At 41.3% G+C, this 25,886-nt stretch overlaps 1 protein-coding gene across 9 annotated transcripts in view; it reads left to right on the forward strand.

The window, feature by feature from the left end:
• AMOTL1 (angiomotin like 1) overlaps nucleotides 1-25,886 on the forward strand; it is a 169,820-nt gene that overhangs the window by 119,825 nt on the left and 24,109 nt on the right. For all 9 annotated transcript variants that reach the window (XM_009246964.4, XM_009246965.4, XM_054524953.2 and 6 more), the window contains 3 exons: nucleotides 3,455-3,599; nucleotides 4,856-4,945; nucleotides 23,504-23,649. In XM_009246964.4, coding sequence (XP_009245239.2) covers nucleotides 3,455-3,599; nucleotides 4,856-4,945; nucleotides 23,504-23,649 — 381 coding nt within the window. The remainder of the gene's footprint in view (nucleotides 1-3,454; nucleotides 3,600-4,855; nucleotides 4,946-23,503; nucleotides 23,650-25,886) is intronic.

Genomic DNA, 25,886 nt, shown 5'->3' on the forward strand with positions numbered 1-25,886 from the left:
TCTTCATAACAACCTGCTATCATGGGAACTAATCTATTCCTGCAAAATCCAGTCTAGTCTCACTACTGCAAGAAAGGCACCAAGCCATTCACAAGGGACCCGGCCCCATGACCCAAACACTTCCCACTAGGCCCCATCTCCCAATGTCACCACACTGGGAATCAAATTTCAACATGAGTTTTGGTGGGGACAAACCATATCCATAGCATGCACTGAAGGGGATTAGTCTTTCTCTACCACCACAGCTATCAGTTCTCATAGGAATTACCTTGTTCTGAACTAAGACCCTTGTTTTTTTTTCTAGGTCCCTTCTAAGCACATAACCTTATGTCAGGTCTTGATTGTTTTAGGATTTGAGATAGTAAACTATATCGTGGTAGGGATACTGAAGTTTCCTTTGACAGTACGCAGAGGGAAGTTCTTTGAGTAAAAGGAAAGAATGCATGATTCAGTGTCCAAGTCTGTCTTTAGAAGTTATACATTTAAAGATTAATTAACCAGTCAGTATTTTGTCATGGGCAAGGCATAGTTCTAGGACAGTAAGAGCTATTCTACCCTCAAGGAGTTAGTAGTCGAATCAGAGCCACACAGTGCAAATGCAGATTAGAATTCCAATGAAGGAAATACAACAGATAAAAAATACTATAAAATCAGACCAAGGGAAGGGTCCCTGTGGGTGTAGCTAAGGAAGCCTCGCTAGTTGTCCTGGACTGGAAGCCTGAACACCACTCTCATGGTGGATGCCTCAAAGTGTGTGGTACTCTCAGCTTCCCTGGTGACTTGATGATGCCCTTTGGTCTTGATGGGGACTGTTCCTGTGACATGCCCAGCTGTCTGAAAACAAAGGCCACCTTTTATAGATAAAATCAGCAAAGAAGTGTTAGTGTGTCTGGGAGCCATCTCTTTTGTAAATAAAATTTAAAGACAGGATCATGATTCATGGTAAGGCTATGAACAGGATTTAGGACATACTGTCCTCTGTGCTGCTGCATTACCAGTGGTTCATGATATCTGTGGACGCATCAGAAAGGCCTTGTTGAAATGAGGGGACCACGGAAGAACCAACTCTGGTATAAGGAGGCCTTTGGGAACATAAGGTGGTACCGAAAGGAACCTTGGTTATCTCAGCTCGGCTCCAGTTGGCTGCCGCTAAGCAGAAGCCCCCGTGCTCTCCAGCCTGTTCATCAGCCTCTTCTCAGCCATATCCTGGTTCCTCTGTAACCTCTCAGGGTGCTGACCACAGTATCTCTCATTCCTTTGAGTTTTTGGCTTCTAGGCTCCTATGGCTCCACTGTCTTCGGTTTTTCCCTGGTGCCCTGCCCCTCCTTTGGCATGAATGCTTTTTTGGCCTTCTAATCTTCTGTTTACCTCCCTGAGTGGTCTCTGCTTTCTGATGTCATCTGTCATCTGTACATTGAGGACACCCCAGCCACTCTCCTGGCTTTTAGACTTGTATGTTCACCTGCTAACTGGAAATCTTTGCCAATATGTGCAGCAGGTTCCTCAAACATGGTGTCTCCAAAAGACTGGTTTTCTTTCTTTAGTGAGCTTGTTTCTCTTATAATCATTTATCTTGGTTAAGTCTCCTTACCCCATCTTCTAAGCTGTGAATGTTTATGTTTTATTTGCTTGCTTTCTTCCTTACTGTCTGCACCCAGTCACCAAAACCTGTTGATTCCACTCATTAGTGTCTTTGGAATTTGCCCTTTTAGTGTCATATTTCAGGCCCTTGTCATCTGTCATTGAGCTATTTACATTAGCTTTTTACCTGGATATCTCTTCTACCTCCTTTCCCATAAACCCCCACCCTCCAACCCCATCTGTTAGTTTTGTCTCTATAAAAACTTGGATGAGATCAGAGTTATAATCTTTCTTCCCCAGTATCTCTCACCCCCACTAAGCCTCCCCTGCCCATGATTTAAAGTCCTTCCTTTTGGCCCTACCTCCTGCCACTTCTACCTTGCCGTCATTCCTGGACTACCATTTCTTTGTAATATTTACAGGCCAACTTAAGACTCCTAGCTCCTAAAGGCCAGGAATTGCTGTCCTTATTTCTGTATCCTTGGCATCTGGAAAAACACCTGACATGTAAGCAAACAATGAATATCTGTTCAGATATGTATTATTTATAGGAGTCTTGGCAGGACTTTCTGATCTGGGCAGTTGGGGCTCAGAAAAGAGGGTCCCTGGCTCCTGGTGCCATTACTGTCCTATGGAAGGACTGAAAACATGGCTGTGATCTGGGACCCAGTGAAGGGCACTAGTGCTTTCAACCCCATCAGCTTTGCCTTTGATTCTGACCTTAGCAGCATCTCATCAAGCATCCATCGATGTTTGCAGGCACCCTCACCTGGTCTTTACTCTTTCTCTTGCATTTATGTTACATAACAATACAATGGGATTTATTGATATCTACATCAAAATCACACTATTATATCAAACTCCTGTTAGAATAGAGCTACTTGTTATCAATTTATATGTGCCATAGATTAAAGGCTTCCCCAGTTAGTTTTTGATTTAGTGAAATATTTTTTTAAATGGTTTTAATTTCTTGGCTATCAATTCCTGAATATAAAGAGATTGTCTGTGATACATTTGTTTATGATTAGGCACATGTCCATTAATCCTTTTTTTTTTTTTTTGGTGAGACGGAATCTCATTCTGTTGCCCCCGGCTGGAGTGCAGTGACGTGATCTTGCTCACTGCAACCTTTGCCTCCCAGGCTTAAGCGATCCTCCCACCTCAGCCTCCCAAGTAGCTGGGGTTACAGGTACCCACCACCATGCCCGGCTAATATTTGTATTTTTAGTAGAGGCAGGGTTTCACCATGTTGGCCAGACTGCTCAAACTCCTGACCTCAGGTGATCCACCCACCTCAGCCTCCCAAAGTGCTGGGATTACAGACATGAGCCACTGCACCATACAGATAATTTTATAGACAAAGGAATAAAAATACTAGGTAATGAAGCCTTTCCTCCAGTGGATTTTATGTTCCTTTGGGGACAGATAGGAGTGTCTCTGGAAAGTGCACCGTACTTGGAGTCTGGAAACTTGAGTTCTAATTATAGTCCTTTCTTTTTTTGTACTTTAATATTTTCCTGATGTTAACTGGGAATAATCATAATAGCTATAAATTGCCATTAAAAGTATAAGAGTTTTAAGTTATGTTTAGATTTACCCCTTTCTAATATTGGTACAGAGGGACGTTCACAAGGTGACATCAGACAGTTCGGCCAGACTTGTGAGCCTATAATTTACAAGATCCTAATGTAGTCTTTAGAGAGCAGGTGGGGGAGTGAAATTGATTATACAATTTGGTACACATGAAACTTGAGATGCAGAAAGACTGTGCTGAAGATACAGCCTTCACACTGGCAATGTCTAAGAATCCGTTTTACCAAGACACCAGCATGAATGTCAAAGGTACCACTTTAATGCCAGTTCTTTCTTTTAGTTTGAAAAAGAACTTCAGAGAATTTCGGAAGCCTATGAAAGTCTGGTCAAGTCTACCACCAAGCGAGAGTCACTGGACAAGGCCATGAGAAACAAATTGGAAGGCGAGATTAGAAGACTTCATGATTTCAACAGAGACCTCCGAGGCATGTTTATTCATGTTCTCTCTACCTAAACTACCTGTTGAGTTTTAGTGTAGCTAAAAGCATGACTTCAAGGCCAGAGTGCTTTGCCACAGGTGCTAGTCTACCTGTGTTGGATAATCTTGTGTATTTCAACGATCTGGGGAAGGGAGGAGGTGCTCAAAAAGCAAAATTGTTCTTTTCTGCCTTGTGGGTTGTATATTGCAGCATCAAGCTTTGGAAGTGGCAGGCTGTATGCATGAGTCTGTCAAAGGAAGGGATTCTGTTTGTGGCTCCTTCTTGCTTTGAAAGTACTCAACCACGATTCATGGCTATGAGAATCCAAATGTTTGAAAAGATCAATGTTAGATGCACAACCCTTTCCACATGGGGCTGTCATTTGGTAGCACGCTTTGAAAAGCAGCACTTAACTATTGCTAGGTGGACAATGGAAGACAGAGCTAGGCATATTTTCCCCCTGAGGGGAAAAAATCCCCACAGTTGTGAAATAAGTAGACAATAAACTCACTGAAAGATAGGAGCCACCTGCTGCTGGATTTTGGCAATCTCCAATATGCACAATGAGTTAACCTATAAATGTTACTTCACCTTCAGCCCAGCCATTTTCAGTTGCTTCATATGTCAAAACACTCAATGTCCTGGTAGTACCCAGTAGCTAGATCCCACCTTTTCTGTTGCTACAAACTCTTTTGGGTTGGGTGTCATCTGCATCCAGTGAATACTTGTTGAGTTGGATTATTTATTGAATAATTAAAGATTTACCAAGTGGTTTGAGCAAACATAGAACTTGCTGTGTACAGTCTTCATACATTAGGTCATTTTGACTTTTTTTGGTATTCGTTATTATTTTCTTTGATTCTGAGATACAGAGAGTTGTCACTGGCTAAAATATACAGCTGATGATCAAGATTAGACTAGGGCTGGGTTTGAGGCCAAGGAGACTGTCTTTGTGAACACTTCAAATCAGGTTTGCTGGCCTTGGAGGCAGTGAGGTGGTTTTTCTCAGCACCTCTCCCTAGCTGCCTGCTGCTCGTGCATATCATTTGGCATTAGATCGCATAAAGACACAGAGTGGCATCTGAAGCCTTTTCTTTTGATATTTTGGGACATAGTTACTGCCTGTCCCCAAGTTGTTCAGTTTTGGGCTCCTGCCTGAGCATCTCTTCCTCCCCAGCTCTTGGCATCTATTTCATTTCTTGGTTAGATGATGACTTCAATCCATACACATTTCTTTGTAATCATTTCCTCTTTGTTCATAGATCGACTAGAGACTGCCAACAGGCAGCTATCCAGCAGGGAATACGAAGGGCATGAAGACAAAGCTGCAGAGGGGCATTATGCTTCCCAGAGTGAGTCTCCACTTATTTATTTATCTCAAAGTTTGTTTGTTTAAAAACGGGGTCCTGAGGGAAGAATCATATTAGTTTCAAGTGGGTTTTGTGCTGTTTGCTTTTTGTTTATTAATTTAGCATACAACCTATTGACCTCAGATGAGGCCCTCCTAGGTCTGCCTGAGACAAAGCTGAGGTCACTATGTGTTGCTTTAGTAATGTTTATTCTGTCCCTCTGACCTACAGTTTCTCTCTCTCTCTCTATAATACCCTTCAAGCAATAGCAACATCACAGCATGTCCTGGCACTCACTACTTCAGATAAGTTACAACACTTTTTCTCCAGGAAATGGAAGGCGGCCTAGTGGTGGGGTTTGGTTCTCTCTAGGGAGGTTTTGTCCTCGTGTAGGTTGTGGAGTTCTAGACTGGCTGCCCCTTGCCAGTGTGCAAGCCATCTAAGTGATCGCATTATATATCTCCATGCGTGACACTCATGTCCAGAAGCCACTGAGACCATTTCAGCCAGGAATAATGAACAGTTGCTTTGTAAGCCTTGATTTATTGGGAGAATATTTTATTAATTTTAGCAGAGGCAAATGATAGAATCAAATGGATTTTGAGAAACCATTGGTCAAGGTTTGAATTTCTGCAGATTCATAGCCAGAAATTTAAAAATCCAACTGTTTTTTTTAAGCTGTTTTGAAAATTGAATTCATATCTATATCATAATTCTCAATAAGATTATGAGTAAGCGCTCACAAAGTTAAGACAATTCAGAACAACAAAAAGTAATGTATTCAGGCACTAGCCATCTGTCTTATGATAGGGGTCTTCTGATGTGTGGGTTCCTCAATGCAGCCCTACATTTTAAAGACTGGAAAATAATTGGTTAAATTTTCTAATTTCCAATACTGTTTGGTTAGGTTTAACCTCTTGTGTGTCCCCCAGATTGATGCATGATTGCATTCCAGCTATTAATACTAGCTCTATTTTTTAAATTCCGTTTTTTGCAAATGGACACTAATACTATCTAGGGCTTTTGCCTGGGATTCCTTTGTGGTCTCAGATGATTGGCCTATGTTCCAGATTCACATAAAAGGCTATATCAGCACTTTGAATTACTTGCTTTTGTAACGAAATTTATCTTATATCTCTTCCTATGGGTGCAATAGATCTCACCTCGGTTTCATTTGAAAGGTGAGTTGTCTTCACTACTTGCATTTAAGATCGTGACACATTCCTTCTGGATGACCGCATGCCTAGGTATAGTTAGTGTCTTCGGCAGGTATGTCAGCAATGCCAGTGTTGTACACTCTGTGGATACTTTGCCTTCTTGTCAAGGGACATAATTTGATCACTTAGTTCAGGTCAAAATGGGAAAGCCAGTTTCACCTGATGGGCATTGTTCTGGCCTCCCAGCCAAGGCTGGTATGGAATAATGGAGTAATAGGGTTTATTGCTGTGTGAACTCAGAAACATTTTTCAGAAAGACTTTAACCTTCTGGCTCAAAGCTGAAACATCAATTATCAAGCAAAGAGGCCCTTCCAGCTTGACAGGGAATTATTTGTTCTATGCAAATATGCTCCACTTGTGTTCTGAAGGCAAACACAAGAGACCAGAGGCATATTTCAGCTGCTTAAAGGATCTCAGTGTCGATATGTAATGTAATTGAATCTAGGCAGAGCATTTGAAGCAGGTTTGGTAATGATACCTAACCAATTTTCTTACACCTAATCTTTGCAGGACACTTTGTGCCTTCACAGCTTTATAATTATTTACATTAGTTTTTCCTCTCCTAGTGTGGCCAAGGGATGGACTCAAGATGTTATTTCAAATTTATAGTTAGGTTGTTTTCTTAGTGAGTTGTAAGAATTCTTTTATTAAGTAAATTAGCATGTTCCCCACATATATATGTCACAGATATTTTCTCCAGTTGTTTTTAATCTTTGTTCTTTATCTTATAGAAGACATTTTTAAGTGACCATATTTATGCCTTCTAGGTTTTCTGTCCTGCTTAGAAATACCTTTTACCCTCCCAGGTTATAATAATATTCACCAATGTTTTCTTCAAATTATGAGTATGATTTCATTGTTTCCAAGGCACATATTTAGGCAGCTAACTTGGGAGGCAGAGCAGAGGAGAAATTCATGAGGGACTATCCTAGAGGCAAGGAGACTAGTTAGGAGGTATTTCAGTACAGTGTCTGGGGAGGAGATGGAGAGGTCATGAACTAAGCCAGTGGAAATAGCAAGGAAGAGTAGGGGACAGATAAACAAATGACAAGTTAGTAGGACTTGGTTGACCAATTGAATAATGGCAGTGAGAGAAAGCGATGTGACTGGAGCAGCTGGATGGATGATCACCCTTTACCAATAAAATGCAGGAGGAAGAGGTTGGGATTAGATAATGACTTAAGGTTTGAACATGTTCGTCATCTCACCTTGCAACCCACAGCTCAGTGAGCAGGTATAACAATAGGTGCAAAGATACTCAGAAGGTTGGATGGTGCTCTCTGTCAGGCTTTCAGTTTAGCATGTGGGTACAGAATGGCAGGCATGAATTACTGCCTCTCTTCCTAGTTATTAATGTGTTCCATTATCTGTATATTTGTTCAGAAACCCTATTGTTAGAGTAAATTTCAAACACCTAGTGATTATAATTATAAATATTGCCCACTTAAGGGAAGCCATCCTTTTCAAGTGAATTTTTTTGGGATTCTAGCACTTGGTTAAAAGAAAGGCAAGACTGCAATAAAAGTTATGTCTTGGGCCAGACGTGGTGGCTCACGCCTGTAATCCCAGCACTTTGGGAGGCCGAGGCAGGCGGATCACGAGGTCAGGAGATCGAGACCATCCTGAATAACACAGTGAAACGCTGTCTCTACTAAAAATACAAAAAATTAGCTGGGCGTGGTAGCGGGCGCCTGTAGTCCCAGCTACTCGGGGTGGGGCGCTGAGGCAGAAGAATGGTGTGAACCCGGGAGGCAGGGCTTGCAGTGAGCTGAGATCGCGCCACTGCACTCCAGCCTGGGCGACAGAGCGAGACTCCGTCTCCAGAAAAAAAAAAAAAAAAAGTTACATCTTGGGGTAATACATACCAAGAAGCCCAGGTTAGGTTGTGAAGCTTCTGCCAGCCATTTTGGCAATGGGAGAGTCAGAGGGAAGGGGGAAGTAGAGAATAACATGCTCAGCTTTTTTGCTAGGTGTTCACACAGAAACTAGCCATCCACGTCTAAGAACACCCAAACAACTCTTGCAGTTCAAGCAGCAGGTGGGATTTGAAAGATCTCCCAGTTAATGGAGGGAGGAGCTCCTTCCTGGCCAGATTGAAACATTTCCCTCTGCTCAGGGTAGTTTTCTTCTAAAAACTGAACTCTGCTCTTAAGTTAGAGTTTTATGAAGGCCTTGGTGGACTGCCTGGGTAATTACTACTTAATTCTAAAGACTGAAGTGGACATGAAACAGGCTCATTCTACTCCCCCCAGTCATGAGATTTGTCTGTACAAAAAATCTTGAGGAATTAAGTGCTTAGGAGCTTGATGCCCTTGAGGAATTTTTTTCCCCTGTCACCTCATGGTATTGTAACATTCTCTTTGGAGGAATTCAGCTTTTTGTTTGTCTGTGAATTCTCTGGTCTTGCTTGTTTGTTTTTCCAAATGTTTTTGTAGCTTATAGGATGGTGATGTCAAAGCCAAATTGCTCCTGAAAACCAGGGCCTCTAGCCAACTCCTGTTTGGTCTGGCTGTGAGAAACTCGGTCTTCTTTGTCCCTCAACTTAACTGAGGTTCTCATTTTTCCCATTTGTTTGTCACATACACACATGCATACCAGAGGCAGGTTACTGTCTGCTAAAGGCAGAACCCCTGGAAATACCTCTTACCATTCTTAGCTATGTCTTCTCAGTCACGGAAACTTTTTAAAACTGTTTCTTTCGAAAATGGATAGCGCTGCAGAATTCCCATCAGCTCTAGGCCAGAAAGCCAAAAATAAAATATTAGATGTGAAGAAACTGAACTGGTAGAAATGAAATTTCATTTTATTGGGGTTTTTAAATAGATATGTTGGAGCTTTGTTGTATTCTTGAATTGAGTGGGACCTGATTAGCTCTGGCATGTTTGTGTTATTTTGGGATGAACCCAAGTCATGTTTAAAGGTTGCACAAGAGCCTATCTCCACCGCTTTGGGATTTGCTGGGCACTGCAGGTTCAACATATCTGGTTAAACTCAAGTTTGTGTTAAGATTCTGGCTGTTAAATGATGTGCCTCTCTAAAAACAGAAGATTTCTTGGACATTCAGTGATTTGTTTAAAAACAACATATTGATGAGTCATGGGTGTAAATGAGTCAGAACTACATGCATTTGATTTCCCTTAAAATTCTTGCGGGTCTAAAAATTAACAGAAAAAAATGTGTTGGACCATATTGTTTTAAAAATAATAATTTGCCATTTTCAATGTAGCTGGCTGGCAATCATCATCTTACCCTTGAATCTTATTTTAGCTATTTTCGTTTTCTGTCTCTTATAGAACTTAAAGGAGACTAAAATCATTTCCTAAAAGAAAATCCCTCCTGGTTTTTGTATTTCTATAAGGTCTTGTGTGAACCACAGATCAGAAATTAAGATGACATAAACATTTATTCTGTTGACCCACATAGAGCATAAGGAGATTATTTTGAATCCTCATTAGGTTTCATTACATCAGATGCTATGGGTTTCTATCAAGCATCATTAGGAAGGAAGGCTAGATGTTGTCACATGTGAACACACTGATTTACCACCTCTCATGGGCCAACCAGCACTAGTGCTTGCAGCTGCTCCTGACTCTGGGCTCCTTGGGGTGAAGCTCCTGTTACAGCATTTATTCTGTATCCTGTAAGGTCATGATTTATTTGGGTGACGCTCCACTAAATGGGAGAACTATAGATGTTCTTCACCAGTATTCATCCCCCACCAAAACTCCTTGCATCTTCATGTACCTGGCGTTCAATAAATGTTTATTGAGAGAATGAATAAAAGTGGAAAATCCTGGTGACAGTAGGCTTGAAATTATCTTTATGCAGTGTCAGTGTCAAAATGTTCTTTTAAACTCAATGTTCCAGTTATGTTAAGAGAAACCCCAGGTAATCCTCTGTTATTTCAAGACATTAGGACAAAATTATTAAACTACTATCAGAATAAAAGCAATTTAAAAATAACTGAATTGCTTTTTTTGCATTCTTTCTTCCTTCCTTTTTTTTTTTTAAGAATAGAAGAATATCCAGATAATAGGAGTCTTTTATTATTAAGAACAATAGTATTTCTCAAGAAAGGTGACGTTAGTATAGTCCATTTTTGGCTCCTTTAACTCCTTCCCATTTACCCTGTTGTGGATATGTTGGAGGTGAGAATTGGCCTGGTATATAAAGGTTTTGGTAACAACTGGCCAGGTGCTCACACCAACCAATCCATAGGCCATGCTGGACACTGCAGATCTGCACCATGAGCAAAGGAGAAGGATTGTCCAAGAAGCCTGCCAGGGTGACATCATTTTGATCAAGAAAGTTGTGTTAACTGATTCTCCTGAAAATGACCCTTACATGTAGTAGGACTATGCAGTTCTGAAAATCAAAGTTCTGTAGGTCCAGGCTCCAGCAAATTGTCTTGGATCAGCTGCCACATCTCCTGAGTCCTGGTGTCTTACTAACAGGCTCAGAGACCTGAAGTTAGATGCTTAATCTACCTGCACCTCTATTTCCTTTAAAGTAATAGAAGAATGAATCTCCCAATTTAGCTGGCAGAGCTCTGAGGACTAACCAGTGACAGGAAATGTGAAGCAGAGTCTATAAAATACATGTATTCTGTAACACTTCTCCCTGCCTTCTTGCATCTATTTTGGCATGCACCTTCTCCAGAAGGACCTGCCAACTTTCAGGGTAGGAGAGTGGGCCATGTTCCCAAAGAATGCCTGCGTGGTTTACTGAGCCTCACTGACTTTGGAAAGCAAAGCATGTGAGTGCTTAAGCCCACTTAATCAACCTTGACAGGCAGCGCTGAGAAACTTCAGACCTACATGACAACCAGAAGTACGCACAGCCTGCAGGGCATCTGTTTATGTTCAGTCAAATCTCCTCCCCAAGTGTGAAAATTAATGTTACTCAATTTAGGCTCAAATTAGGCTCTGATTTGCCATGCTTAAAGAATGGAGCTGATTGAAGAAGTGCCTCTTGGTCATGTGTTGATGTCTGGCCTTTAACAACTAAACATGGGTTATGATTTTCACGTTGTTGGTTTTAAAATTATTTGCTTGGCTTTCCTGTTATATATAAGGCTGAAAAATCAAGCATCTTAAACTTTTTAACATTCCTTGCACTACGTAGCCAGATAGATGGATGGAGTAAGCACAAACTGGAAAACATACTGAAATTCATTTGCATTTCTTCTGGCATGAGGGAACCCTTGCTTTCCCTAATAATTCAGAACCAGGAAATCCACGTTCAGGCCTAAGCTTAAATTAAATGGCAGTTGCTTAGGGAGGAGTTCCTGAGATATGGTTAAATCTTCCTTTTATATACTCCCCCAGCACTGTGTACTTTTTTCCACTGTAAACACTCATCACAACTGTAAATAAGTAATTGTTTGGATAATCCTTTTCTATCTTCCCCCACTAAACTGTATACACCATAAGGGGAGGGGCCCTGTCTGTCATCTTCACATTGGAGTCCCAACTCATTGTATGTTCAGAACCTGGCATAGTGCCTGGCACTTAGAGGCATTTAATAAATATTTGCTGGACATCGAATGAAATGATCATTATCATTTATTCAAGCAAACAGTCATATAGGCTATCTACTATCAACTCACTGTGTTTTAGGTCACAAGTCAGCAAACTCTTTCTGTTAAGGGCCAGCTGGTAAATATTTCAGGCTTTGAGAGCCACAGCTACTCAACTCTGTCCCTGTAGCCCCAAAGCCACCATAGATGATCCATAAACAAATGGGTGTAGCCGTGTTCTAATAAAAACCTTATTTATGAAAACAGGCTGTGGGCTGGGTTTGGCCTGCAGGTCATACTTTGCTGACCTCGGTTCCAGGAACCTAGTCATGGAAAAGGAAGAAGAAAGAACCCTAACTAAAGGAGAAAATATTGAAGGAAGATGCAAAATAAAGAACTTCAAAAGTATTCCCTAGATCTTACTTCGTAAATTGCCTTAATGTATAAATCAAGATATAATTGTTATTTTCTCTCTTAATCCCACATCAGGGGAACATAATTATTATCATTTTAGAAAAACAGAAAACTGAGACACAGAAATGCAGTAAAAAATTTTAGTTTCCCAGTGAGGATTCAAAATTAGCTAATGACGGAGAAAGGTCTGGGCAGGACTAGCCCTGTGGTTGTCCATGATAGTTAATTGGCTGGATAGTGAAGTCTTAGGGGTGCCTTTCGCAGTGGTGCCATAAATTCTCACCATAAGGATCCTACTGTGAAATGAGGTCTGCAGATCTGGATATCAGATTTGGAGAGTACCTTAAAGGTTACAGGTGTGGTTACCAGCAATGCATGTGTCTTCAGAACCAGAGCCCAGTAACCAGCCATCTGATGGCCGCCACAAGTGTCAGTGTCTTTGGAGGCTGTGGAGCTGCTGGTTACAAGTGTGTCCTCAGGTGGAGTTGCAGGTTTGCTCCCCAGTTTCCATCCTTCAGGTCCTGCCTGGTTCAGGCCAGACTGGCTGTGGTCATTTAACAACGGTAACAGCTGCGGCCATTTAACAACGGTAACAGCTGCCAACACTAATTGAACACTAATTGAGCACTTAACTGTGAGCCAAGCACTCTGCTAGCCCTCACAGGTACATTGCCTCTTTTACTGTTCCAAACAAACCTTTGAGGCAAGTATTGCAGGTACTTTACAGATGGAGAAATTGAGGCACAGGAAGATTAAGTAACTTGTCCATGGTCACACAGGCTGATAACGGAAGCGGACAGATTTTGAACCTAGGTCATTCAATTCTGGAGCCCAAACTTATACTGAACTGCCGTGGGGAAGCCACCTCCTACGGACCAGGTGAGTGGGGAGATGTTAGAATGTGAGAGGTGGCAATGTTGAACTCCTGGTGATTTTAGACCTCATTAGTGCAGTGTTCACATTTTACAAAGAAGAAACTGCAACCGGAGTGATCAAGTGTTTAATGGCTAAACCACAACTAGAATTAGGACCTCCTTTTTCTTATTTTTTGCTTCCCCTTTTCCAAAAGGTCAATTTTGTCGGCTCTGGGATTGACCGAGGATTTCATGTTTTTACACTGCAAAGGATCCTGGATGGTAAATGAACAAAGTTTTTATACTAGAAAATTTTCATACTAGAAGTCTTAATTGGTTGCAAATTATTTATCCCAGTGCTGTGACTTAATACTAATGTATTCAGATCTTCCCAAGTGAGTTCCAACTACTGGAATTAACATTCTGTGCCTTTGGCTTTTACATCTATCTTTGAACTAGAGCCAATTATAATAAAAGACCTTGTTGGATAATCCAGTATATCCTCTTCAGATACCCCCTGCCCCAAATTTATTTTCTTGGGATCAGAATAGAGCTTAGAGTTAATGAAAGAAAGAAAGAAAAAAAGAAAGAGAAAGCTTTCTCAAAATGTCTGTGAAATCAAACTTTATTCTCTGGATGATAAAAATTAAAAAATAAGCAGAATACAACGAGTAACTCCGTGGTGTGGTTTCTTACAATTAGTTTTCAAAACTATTTTTAGTTCATGAATTATAGTGAGAGCCTACAGCTGTATCTTAATGGATTCAGAGAACTTTTGAGGGGACAAAGTGTTTGTTTTAAGTCCAGAAAATTTGGTCGTAGACCATTAAAAATAAGCTTGCATCTGTTACTAATTTTCTTTTTGCTTACAAAGACTGGTTTGGTAGAAAGAAGGGGAAAAAAAGGAATCTATTCAAAGCAAGTTGCAAAAATGACAGTGGGAGGGGTTACAGAAGTTAAAAGAAGGGAGAGAATATAATTGTAGACAACACATTTCTTTATCCCTGATCAGTCCTAGCATAAACAACTTTTTCCACCGGATGTGATGATTTCCCCAGCATAACTTCTATCTTTGGGGCAAGCTTTGGTTAAGCCATATCTGCCATTCAGAGGGGCCACTTAAAAAACATATATATATATATATATATATATATATATATATATATATATATATATATGTACACACACACATATTATAATAATGCCTTAATTAATGCCTTAGTTAAAACAAATATAAGTATATACATGTTATATACACCTATATTTGTTTTATAGCTTTATTGATTTCAATTAAGACATGATTTACATCCAATAAAATTTACACACTTAAATGTCCTATTTCCTGAAATGTAACAATGAGCACGATCAAGGTACAGAACTTATATAGCTAGTATGGCTTCTCCTCACCTCTGTAAGTGAGCTGCTACTCCCCGTCAGAAACTGTCTGCTTCTGTTCACATTTTAACACCTTCAGATCATTATTCTTTATATTATGGCCAGGTTTTATGGTTGTTCTCTCTACAGGAGCCAAATCGTCCAGGAGGGTCTTACTTTGTCGTATTTGCAACTATAAGTGTCAGTTTTTTTATATTAAGAAAAGAGAAGGCAAGGCCAGGCACGGTGGCTCACACCTGTAATCCCAGCACTTTGGGAGGCTGAGGCGGGCTGATTACTTGAGGTCAGGAGTTCAAGACCAGCCTGGCCAACACCATGAAACCCCATCTCTACTAAAAATACAAAAATTAGCTGGGCGTGGTGGCACGCACCTGTAATCCCAGCTATTCTGGAGGCTGGGGCAGGAGAATCGCTTGAGCCCAGAAAGCAGAGGTTGCAGTGAGCCAAGATGGCACCACTGCACTCCAGCCTGGGCCACAGAGCCAGACTCTGTCTCAAAAAAAGAAAGAAAAAAGAAGGCAAAAAAGCACTTTTCTTCAGTGGTGGTTACAAAAAGTGTAAGTCTTCAGGTTTGATTTAAAATGGAATCACTAGTATGTATATAGTCAAAACCAAGAGCCCTGTGCATCCTATATTTATGTAGCATTATTAATTCATTGTCTAGTTTATTATGCTGTCAGCAGTGATGTCGAAGTAGCAGTACATTTTTATTTCAAGTAAAACAAAATAAAGTGAAAGGTTGAACAGTACATTTGGAAGCTGAGCTGGATGAATGGGTGTCTCCTCAGTCAAGCAAGTTTGTAAAGTGCATATGTAATAAACTTGGGTGGGTAAAAAAACCTGTGAATTATACCTAAATGTGTAAGCACAATTTCCAGAAGTAAAATGCAGTGTGTAGAATAACTAGATCAGAGAAAACTGTATTTAAGAGAACTTTTACAGGTAGAGAGTCAAATAAATATTTTACCAAATCCTACCTGAGATATTTACTTTTGATGCTTTAAACTCACTGCGGGTTCTGGATAAGAGCAATAGATAAATTATATAAAATAACAAAAATATTATAACTATGTTAAGACAAAAATGTGTTGTTTTCCTATATTAGACCAATAGAAGATTTTGTGGTTAGGCTTTGTTGCTTTTCAGTAACAAGTATTTGAAAACTTTTAAAGACTCAGAATTTGATTATATACCAATAGCATCCTCTTATTCAATAAGCTGTTGCCTAAACTTAATTTCTTCACATATAAGACACGTCAGTTATCTTAGATCTTTAGAGTTCTACAAAGATAGAAGGGTTTCGACGCACTGTGAAGAAAGCTTAGTCACTATGAAGAGGTCCAGTAGGAAAAATGAGACAGACACACATCAGCCACTGGACCTAGAGTGCAAGGCAGAATGTGGCAAGGACCTGTTAGAGAACCACACTCAAAAGAACCCCCACCTCAAAAAAAAAGTGGGTTGGGGGAGAAGCCTGTAGCCTTTAGGGTGGGCCTTGAAAAGTAATTAACAGTTTAGAAGAATGTTGCTGCACAGCACTGTGTCAACAGGGACATTCCTATTCTTTTACATTTAGGCAACAGAGTTTGAATAAATGCATTGCACTTTAGGCTTTACCTCATTTTCTCATATTATCCATCTCTCCAGAAGATTTCTTCCCCACATTTTAACAGCAGCCATTTCCACAAATCTTTGTCTCTTTTGTAATGACTAAACTAGTAACTTTGAAACTCAGAACTCTTGTTCAGATAGTGTGGAAGCGTAATACGTAAAATGAAGGACAGCTGAAGAAATTTCTGGCTGAGATGGGTTCATCTTCAGAACTCCTCTCCTTCCCACTTGGCCCCGACGTCCCTTCTCTGCCTTCCCTCCCTTCCCTGTCCCTCTCCAAGGGTTCTGCAGAACAGTTTGGTTTGAATTCCCCTTCTTAATTTTCCTTATTACAGAACTCATTTAAAAACACTCCACTCTCTCCGCCATTTAAAACCAGCCCTTGCTGGAGTGTTGCTGTTTGTGAATAGACCCACCTTAACCACCCACTTGCAGCCTATGTATCCAGCCACCTGGCAGAACCCTGGTAATCTGCACCAGAGCTCAGGGACAGCAGAAAGCTGAAGACCCTTTCCCCAAATAACAAGCCTCCTTACCCAAGAAACCATCAGCAAATTTTAAAAAGACAACAAAAAATCAAACCAGCATCTTCTAACGTCAGCGTTGTATCATATTACTTTTCTGTTTGTGAATTAATGTGTGGCTTTAAAAAGTAGATTGTGTTTCATGTTGGTTTGCATCAAATAAGCCTCATGTGAATAGATCACTCGTATGTGTTGTAAACAGTGCTCTTTTTGGATTCTATTTTTTTGAGTCTCTTTCTAGGTTCATCAGTTTGACTCAAACTGGGGTGAGGATGTGGGGGCAGATGTTAAGAAGGGGCCCCTGAGTGTGGAATATCTCTGAGGCAGAAGGAACCTAAATAGTTCTGTAGACAGTAAAGTAAATAGAATATCTTCCTGTTGTCTTTCCACTCCCACAACCTCAGAAAAAAAGAAATTACCTTTGGTATCAACAAGGACTTTCTAATAAATCTGACCCTTCAATTACCCTATAAATTGTAGCTGTCCCTTGGAATAGAATCCTCTCCAACATCTGTTTAGTATTATCAGATATGGTGCCAGGGATCTTGGAGCTGAGGGATCACTGAGGAAGAAGAAATGGAGGAGAAACATTAGGGAGGGATAATGTGGCAGATAATTATTTGGACATCTTTTCATAAGAGGAGTTCATTTCAGCAACATTGTGGAGAAGTTTCTAGTTAACAGAATTGATGCCATTGGTGTTGATCAGCACTGGACTAGCTGGGCAGATAGCATGAAAGTTGTCTATTTCATAGAGCATTCCAGGTTAGGAAGCATTGGCCTCTTCACACAGAGGTTCATTCTCTGAGTGAACCTCCAGTGCTGGACTTGGGGCTCTGGCACAGTACATAGAGGGCCTGGACACTGTTATACATGGCTCCCATCAGTCTCCCTACTCGGCCTCTCCTTTGTCTGTGGCCTCTTCTCTGGTAATGCCCTTTAAGCTTTCTTCACTCGGAGAGTCCCAGAGACTGTCCTCTAAAATCAGTTATTAGCATTTCCGAGGTTCATTGTTGTGCCCGCCTCCTCCTCCTTTAACTCTGCCACCACCACCCTCTCTTCCCACATGCAAGAACCTTCCTTGAGAAGTGCCAGAGAGATACCTGACTCTCCAGAAGCAGGTACCAAAATGGGCTAGTTATGTATCACTATGGGTGCATTTGGAATTTGGAGCTTGAACAGAATTAGCTTGGCCTATTTTTATGCCTTCATACCTCTCTCTCTCTCTCCCTCTCTCTCTCTCTCTCTCTCTCTCTCTCTCTCTGAGAGACCTAAACCCCCCAAATCCAGTTGGTTAAGGATCAAATCTTGATTCCAGCTGAAAAAGGAAAAGCATACTGTCTTAGTTTATTTCCTGCTGCTGTAACAGAATACCACAGACTAGGTAATTTACAAACAATAGAAGTTTATTTGGTTCATAGTTCGGGAGGCTGGGAAGTCCAAGAGCATGATGCTGGCACCTGGTGAGGGCCCTGTGCTCTGTTATTTCATGGCCAAAGGGCAGAAGGCAGAAGTCATCCCATGAGACAGAATCAAGCAGAACTCATTTTTTAAATCAGTAGCCTATTCCCACAATAACCAACCTACTCCTACAGTAACAGCATTAATTCATTCATGAGGGCTGAACCCTCATGGCCTAATCACCTCTTAAAGGCCCCATCTCTTAATTCTGTTACAATGAGGATTAAGTTTCTAACACATGAAATTTGGGGGACCATATTCAAACCATAGCAAACACCTATGTTTTACCTACCAAGCACTCCAGTGACTTAGACACTCCTTGATCAAGCAGGCAGTAGCTGGACTCCTCTATCTCTCCAGCTACATAGGGGTAGGGAAAAACTTCTCAAAAATCCATTATATCAGAAAGCCCTAGAAATGAATTCCTATGTAGGAAGTGCTGGCTTACAGGTTTGCTGTCCTCAGAAGCCCCAGCCATAAGTGGGAGCACTGAATATGAAGCTGTAGCACAGCACGTAGAGTCCTGACCTTATACACACATCCACCCTCAGTGTTTCTTAACTGAAGTGGCTAAGATGGTAGAAAAGGGTCTTCTGTCCCATGGATCAGCTGGCAGTTAGACTTAGTGCTCAGACAGTAATCACAGAAACAGTTTCAGCAGGGTGTCCACTTGGAACCTTACCCAGAACTGACAAAGGAGAAGGGTAAGACAGAAAGGGGACATCTTTGAATTATTGGGCCTATTTCTACTTTCCACCACTTGTGTTCTTTCCTCAAGCAAGGGGGACTAATGTATGGGTGGAGACACAAATGGGACCACCATTCGACATTGTACAAGGGTCATAGCTTGTTTTGCTTCAGTTTTCTATTTGTCAAATGGGGCTTATGTGAGGATTATATGTTGTAAAGCTCTTGGAACAGTAGCTGGGACATGTTAAGTCCCCAGAAATATATGTTAGCTCTTGTTGTTATTTATCAAGTATAGTATTAAGTGCCAAGTCCTGTGGTAGGCATTTTATGGGTACTTATTTTAATCCTTACCCGCAGTTCTGCAAAATAGATCTTGTGAGTTTCGTTTGAGGAGATGGAGTCTCAGAGAGGTAAAATCATGTGTCCAAGGTGAGCTGCTATGTGAAGGTGCCAAAATCAAACCAGGTCGGCCCGGCCACACAGCCTGTGCCATCACTGTGGTTTCAAGAGTAAACATTGTATGAGCAGACATCCTTCTATGTAAATGGGACCAGAGCCATCAAGCTAAACAGCTCCCTACGCCACACAGTTCAGGGTAGTTCATATCCACTGAGTAAACAGACCATTCTGGGCAAGAATTCCCTTGTGTCAACTTGCCTGTTCTAGGAATTCTCAGTATATATATTGGAGCCCTACCAAAAATTCATCACGAGACTTGTCTTTCTTGAGATCCATCTTAAGAGGCTTAGCTAATAAACTGAAGGACCTTCTTATGAGGTGGTTTCACCATGGGACTCTCCCTTGTTATCTCCCGAAAGATGACTTCTTTGAGTGAGTCTGATACACTTCATGGTCCCCATGTCTCCAAGAGTTGGGGAGCATAGCTAGCCCACCTTGTAGGCTCACTGCCTTGATACCCCGTCTTCCTCACTCCCTGCCCTGAATTAGCTGTCCTTCCTGTGTTCTCATAGCACCCTGTGCATGCATCTGTTAGAGCACCTTGTCACATTGCCTTTGCCCATGTCCTTACATCTTTTCCCACCAGATCAAGTGCAGAATGCTACATCCTGCTCACCTCATAGCCCTGGAATTTATCATACTTCCTGTAACAGCAATAATAACCAGTGTTATGGAAGTTGACATTCATCGGGAACTTACTATATGCCTTTTGAAATAGGTACTATTGTGATGCTTACTTTAAAGGCAAAGAAGCTGAAGCACAGAGAGTTTTGTTTACTACCTGAGTCACAGAACCATAAGTGGAAGAGCTGGGTATGAACCCAGGCAGTACTCTGATGCCTCTGTGTAGTAGATGCTTCATTAGTTAACATTTGTAAATGGATACACATGTGAATGTAATTGCTATGTTTTCAGAGATACATGACCTGTGACATAACTTAAATCTGTGCAATAATAAGCTATGTCATAATGGAGCTCTTCTATCCCTATGTGTGCTTGGAGAGGAGGGGCAGTACAGGGCTGTGTTTGGGAACATGCATTAGATATAAATGCAGCTTCTATTTCTGCCATTGATGATCATCACCTCTGTGGGCAAGTTACTTACCCTTTTTTTTAGTGGCATTTTCTTCAGCTGGAAAATAAGAATTATGGTGCCTACCTCATGCAGTAAACTTAGAATAAAGAGACTACTATAAGTAACCATTCCTGGAGCACAATACTTATTCAACAAACATGGGAAGATATTGTTACTACTATTATCATGAGTATTGTTTTTAAAACTTTATAATTGACAACACTACTTCCTATCAGTGGACAAGGAGTTCTGAACCAGTGTGAGTGATACTAAATGATATTGCTGGAGCTTGAAGTCTAAAGTCACCAAATTCAGGACAGAGATGTTTGACCCATGAATTTCAGAGGTCTATAAAACACTCTAGAAACGAATGTAGCTTTTGTCCAATCTCCACATCTTTGTATGTAGTGTACACTGTGGGGTTTAGGGAGCCTGGGCAGAGGAAGGAACCAGAGGTATCCATGGTCAGTACCAGCCATCTGATGTGTCGTGGCTTGTAAGCGAGCAGTGGGTTCGAAGGTCGAGTGGACAGCTGCATAACAAAGGCTGTTAGAAGATCACAAGGATACTGAATACCTAATAGCTAACAGGAGCTATAATTTATTGTTCAGCGGACACTGAACTTGGCACATAATAGAGACTCACTCATTCATTCAACAATATTTTTGAGCCAGGTGCTCTTATTGGCCCAGGGAATCAATAATAACCAAACAAAGTCCTTTATACTTTATAAGCATCATCTTCATCAACAGCATCATTGTAATAACACTGTGATGTAGATGTTACCATTGCCATTTGATAGATGAGGGAGCTGAGGCACAGAGAGGTTAAATACCTCACCTGAGGCCTCATAATTGTAAAGTAGTGAGCCTAGGATTTGAATCCAAGTCTTTCTCATGCGAAAAATCCTTCTTTAGCTACAATATGATACTGCTTATCAAGCAAATAGCAAATGCTGAGATCATGTATATATATGGTGGGGGGGTGTTGAAGGGGGTGGGGTGTTTATTGACTCAGGACTATCTAAATAGCTATCATTGTGACATAGCAATCAATAATAGTGATCACTGATTTGCAGAACATGAGAAGCTTTGGTTGTGGCTTCTGTTCTTGAGCTCAGACTATCATTTTATTACTTCTGGTCAACATCAGTGTATAGTTGGTGGCCCTCAACAAAGAGAAGAACTTTTATGCTTAGGTTGATAACCAGGTAGAAGTTCTGAGATCCTGTGGTTCATCTCCAGGATGCCTGCTTAGTAATACCTGAGTGCCCTTCAGAGCTTGGACAAGGCCAGCAGCCACTATGCCCATTGAGATGTTGTCCAAACCTAGGGTTAGGTGGTCAAATATCAGTGACGTTGTACAGAAAGAGTGAGGTGCTTTGGTCCCTTCAGGGCTGTGGATGGGGACGGGCAGCGCTAGTGGGCTGCTACTGACCCCTTTGTTTAGGTCTCTCACATGCCTGTTGTTGTTGAGGTCTCACATGCCCCTGGATTGGGAAGGAAGTTTCAGAGGCACCATTTCAAATGCTGCAGAAAGGAAGAAGGGGCAGTGCAGTGGGTCACTGCAGTGGGGCATAAAGAGCCCAGAAGTAGTGCTCTGCTCTGAGTCAGGATCTTGGTGGCCTCATCTTGTTTTCAGGGGATGCCATTGTTTCTAGGAAGCACAGCCACCACTTAGCTTTACAAGTCAGCTCCTTCAGTCTGTCGATTCAGAAGCTGTACCATTGCCCTCTGATCCCATTGACATAATTCGACAATGCAAGGGTTGTGCAGTCAAGAAGGAAGGACATTGTACTGGGACATCAGGAAAACCAGATTCTGGCCCTGGCTCTGTCCCCACTGGCTGGGAGACCCTGGACAAGTGCCTTTGCTCCTCAGGGCTTTCCTTTTCTCAGCAATGAAGCAAAAGAGGGAGAACTGGATGTTGATGTTTCATGTGATCCTTTCTGGCTCTAAAGTTGTGAGTTTATCTGATATTTGCAGCTTTACAGTGTCATTTTAATTTCCATGCCCTGTATTTAAAACCACATTTTTCTGCCCTGTTAGTGTGCTGCATTCTTTCTATTGCTTCAGAACACATACTGCTGGTCCTAAATGACTATTCGTTAAATTAACGAATGAATATAGACGGAAATATGAATGAATGCAAACACTGTTAACCACTGGTTAACCACTGATGTCGCTTCCAGACTTGGGTTCTCTATGGTTTCATGTGGGTTGCTAGGAGGATTGAGATAGCCAGTATGGAACATTGAAATGGTGTAGGCACATAGAAATCCATTTCTAGCTACTATTGTTACTGCTACTATTGTAATTCTATGCCTCATTTTCTATAAATACGGGGTAGTATGCATACGGTTTTGTAACTACCTGTTTTCAATAAGGAGACTTTTTTTCATGTCACTAGTATTCTCTTATTTAATTTTAATGGCTGCATCCTATCAGAGCGTTTCTAAAAGTTTATTTGGCCAATCTCTTACGTATTGTTTTTTCAAGTTTTTCCATATTATAAGCAATGTATCTAAATAGTCTTATTTTTAAAAAACAGCATATTGCTTTTGCAACATGAAAAGTATTTTCGATAAGAAATGCTCATCCCATGACACTATCGACGCTGCCTGCTTAAGCTACGACAGTAGAGCAGTCTGTATAGGACGATGGGTAACTAAGAGCATACCAGCCTTGGCTTCCCACATGCAAAGAGAGGCAGTGATCGCCATCATTACATCATCATTGAATGAGAAAGAAGCAGTTTTCCTAAATCTAAAGCCTTGTCCCTTTCCCCTTTTTAGCAGGAAAAGGAGAAATTGTGGGGCCAGGTCATACGGAAAGAGGATCTACCTGGAGATTGGAGGCCTGAGCTTGAAGCTCCCCTCTGCTGTCTAGCCTCAGGCAAAGAGCTTACCTCTCTGGACCTTGGTTTATTTTTCTATGAATGAGAATATTAATATTATTATTAATATTACCCACCCTTTCATCACAGATTTGGAAAATGGAAGCAGGGAATGTTGTAAGCATAAGATGTAATAGTAGATACAAGATTAATTTGAAGTATGAAAGTCAATGTTGTAGAGAAGTGAGTTATCGAGAATATGGGGTCACTGGTTCTTTGTGTACTGCTCACAAGTGTGGCCTGGAATGTATCTACTGTTGACAGTGGTTTTTGAGAAAACCATTACCTTCCATACCACCACTATTAAAAGGGAGCAGAAACAGCAATTCAGTCCTCCATTGTTTGCATGCTTTTTTATTTTTAATCCTTGCCAGATGTCAACTGGCCGTGAGCCCAGAGGGTGAGCAATTTCTGATAGAGGTAGTTTTGTTCTTGTTTCCCTTCTAGACAAAGAATTCTTGAAGGAAAAAGAGAAATTAGAAATGGAGTTAGCAGCAGTGCGGACTGCAAGTGAGGACCATCGGAGACACATCGAGATCCTGGACCAGGCTTTGAGCAATGCCCAGGCCAGGGTCATCAAGCTGGAAGAGGAGGTGAGACCAGGCTGTGGGGATTTGGTGGGGAAGAGGGGAAGCAGAGCCCAGAGGGCTTCCACTTTCTTTTCCTACCCCAACTACTTTAACCAGAGCCAATTCCAAGGAGTTGAGACAGGGGAGGGATATGGGAAACTTCTCAAATAAAAGTCAGTAAAAACAGAGTCTATGCATTCTAGAGCCAGGCAAAGTATGAAAAGCACACGGGAATCCCATCAGCAAAGCACTCACACTCGGTGTGAAGCCCAGCCTACAGCCCATCGGTTGACACGTATCCTACTCAGGCATCATGCATTGCATTTAGTAGTTTCTGATGAAATCAACCCTTTAGCTTAAGCGTTATGAGGTAGCCTTTTCCTTGAAGCCTGACTGAGGAGTTAAAATGACCATTTCCGAGGTCCAAGCTAAGGAATCCAGGCTATAGATGAAGAAGAAGAAAAGGAGCAGAGGCCTAGCCAGGCAGCCAGGGGCCAGCTGCCTCACACCTTCCAGCGCCCTGTGGTGGTGGCGGCAGGTGCCTCTGTGTTACACAGGCTTACCTGAGCAGGATCCTTTCCAGGAAGTAGAAGCCCAAAGCCTATAAGAGTCTTAACTGAGAAAGTGCCTGAAGTGCTTAGCTTGTTGCTGGGCACAAAGGAAACAGTATTGTTACTAACCCAACTGTTGTTGAATAAAAAAAAACTGTCTCTTCAGAAAACCTCCCCCGATGCTAAGTAACAGGGATGTTTCATCAGATTTCAAACACAAGGATAAAGCAGCTGAAGAGGAAGATGATGGAGTAAACGAGGGTCTTGCCCATTGGAAGCCTTTAAAACCCCATAAGTCTTGCATAGAAACTACCATTTTAATACTAGCGTAAGGATCCAGGGCAACAGCCGCCATGGTATCTTCCACGTTGCCACTAAGGAACGTATTAAATATGAAAACACTTGCCACAGAAAGTGACCTCAACTCCTTAAAGACAGGAGATCTGTTATGCCTAAGGGAGGCTGGGGCTTCTCATTATTGTCATCACTGAAATGACATCTCCATCTCCATGAGTGGAGCTAAGGAAAATCATGGTTTTAAAAATCTTTTAGTTTTAATATTTCTATTAAAGTAAAAATTAGTTGTGAGCTTCTTGAAGACAAGTTATAACAACCAATATGGGTCTTTTTTTTTAAATCATTATATTTATGTGAAATCTTTGGTTGGTTGAATGTAGCCTCTCCAGAATGTCTCATAGGTCTGCTTCCAGCATCACTCCTTTCTAATTAGAGTTTCCTTTAAGGGTCTTAATTCAGTTCAGATACTGAGAGCCTACTGTAATTTACCATGATGGGTAAGAGTGAACTCTAGAGCAGACAGCTGTAAATGAGAATCCTGGCTCTATGACCTGTCAGCTGTGTGACCTTAAGCAAGTCACGTAACCTTGAAGACTTTTCTCATCTCTAATGGAGATAATAAAGGACTTTACCTCCTCTTCCTGTTGTTACTTGGAGGGTTAAATGAGATACTACATATAAAGCACAATGCTTGGCATAGTAGTGTTCCGACAATGTTGGCTGATGTAATTACTGTTACTAATCATCCTCATCGGGATATATGCCTTGCTAGAATTAAGGTTGATACAAAGGTGAAGGAGACAGATTCCTGCCTTCAAGCTTCTTGCAATTGCTTAAGGATAATATTTATTCATTTAACAAAGACTTATTGGGTGCCTACTAAATGCTGAGTGCTATTCCAGGCATTGGGTACGCCCTGTTCACTCTGCCCAGTGGAGACCAAAATAGGCAAATCTCTTGGTGCTTATATTCTAGTAGCTACACATTCAGAAAAGTATACACAGTGGAAGATATGGTAAGTGGTGTATGAATCACACACAAAATATTTTGTCAGATGAGGCTGCAGGAACCTTCACTTAGTAGGTCTTCAGAAGCCAGTGGAATTGAGCCATCAAAATCACAAGGAATGAAAGGGCCAGATGAAAATCAATCCCAAGAACAGATGTAAAAAAGTCTGTAAAGTTGCTCTCTCCTTGAAAGGTCAAAGCATCTCCATTTTATTCCAGTGGCTTCAGCTAGGACAGGATATAGGTATAACTCACAGCAATGCTGCCTGCTGAGTCAGAAAGCTCACCTAGCAGCTAAATCACTAGCATGTTCCAGCTTGCCAGTGTCATCACTGAACTCAAGATTGAATACACCCAGGTGCGGAATGACAGGAAATAGCATCTGGTGTCTTCTCACCCAGGACCA

The sequence above is a fragment of the Pongo abelii genome, chromosome 9 (assembly GCF_028885655.2).
Source record: "Pongo abelii isolate AG06213 chromosome 9, NHGRI_mPonAbe1-v2.0_pri, whole genome shotgun sequence".
Lineage (NCBI taxonomy): Eukaryota > Metazoa > Chordata > Mammalia > Primates > Hominidae > Pongo > Pongo abelii.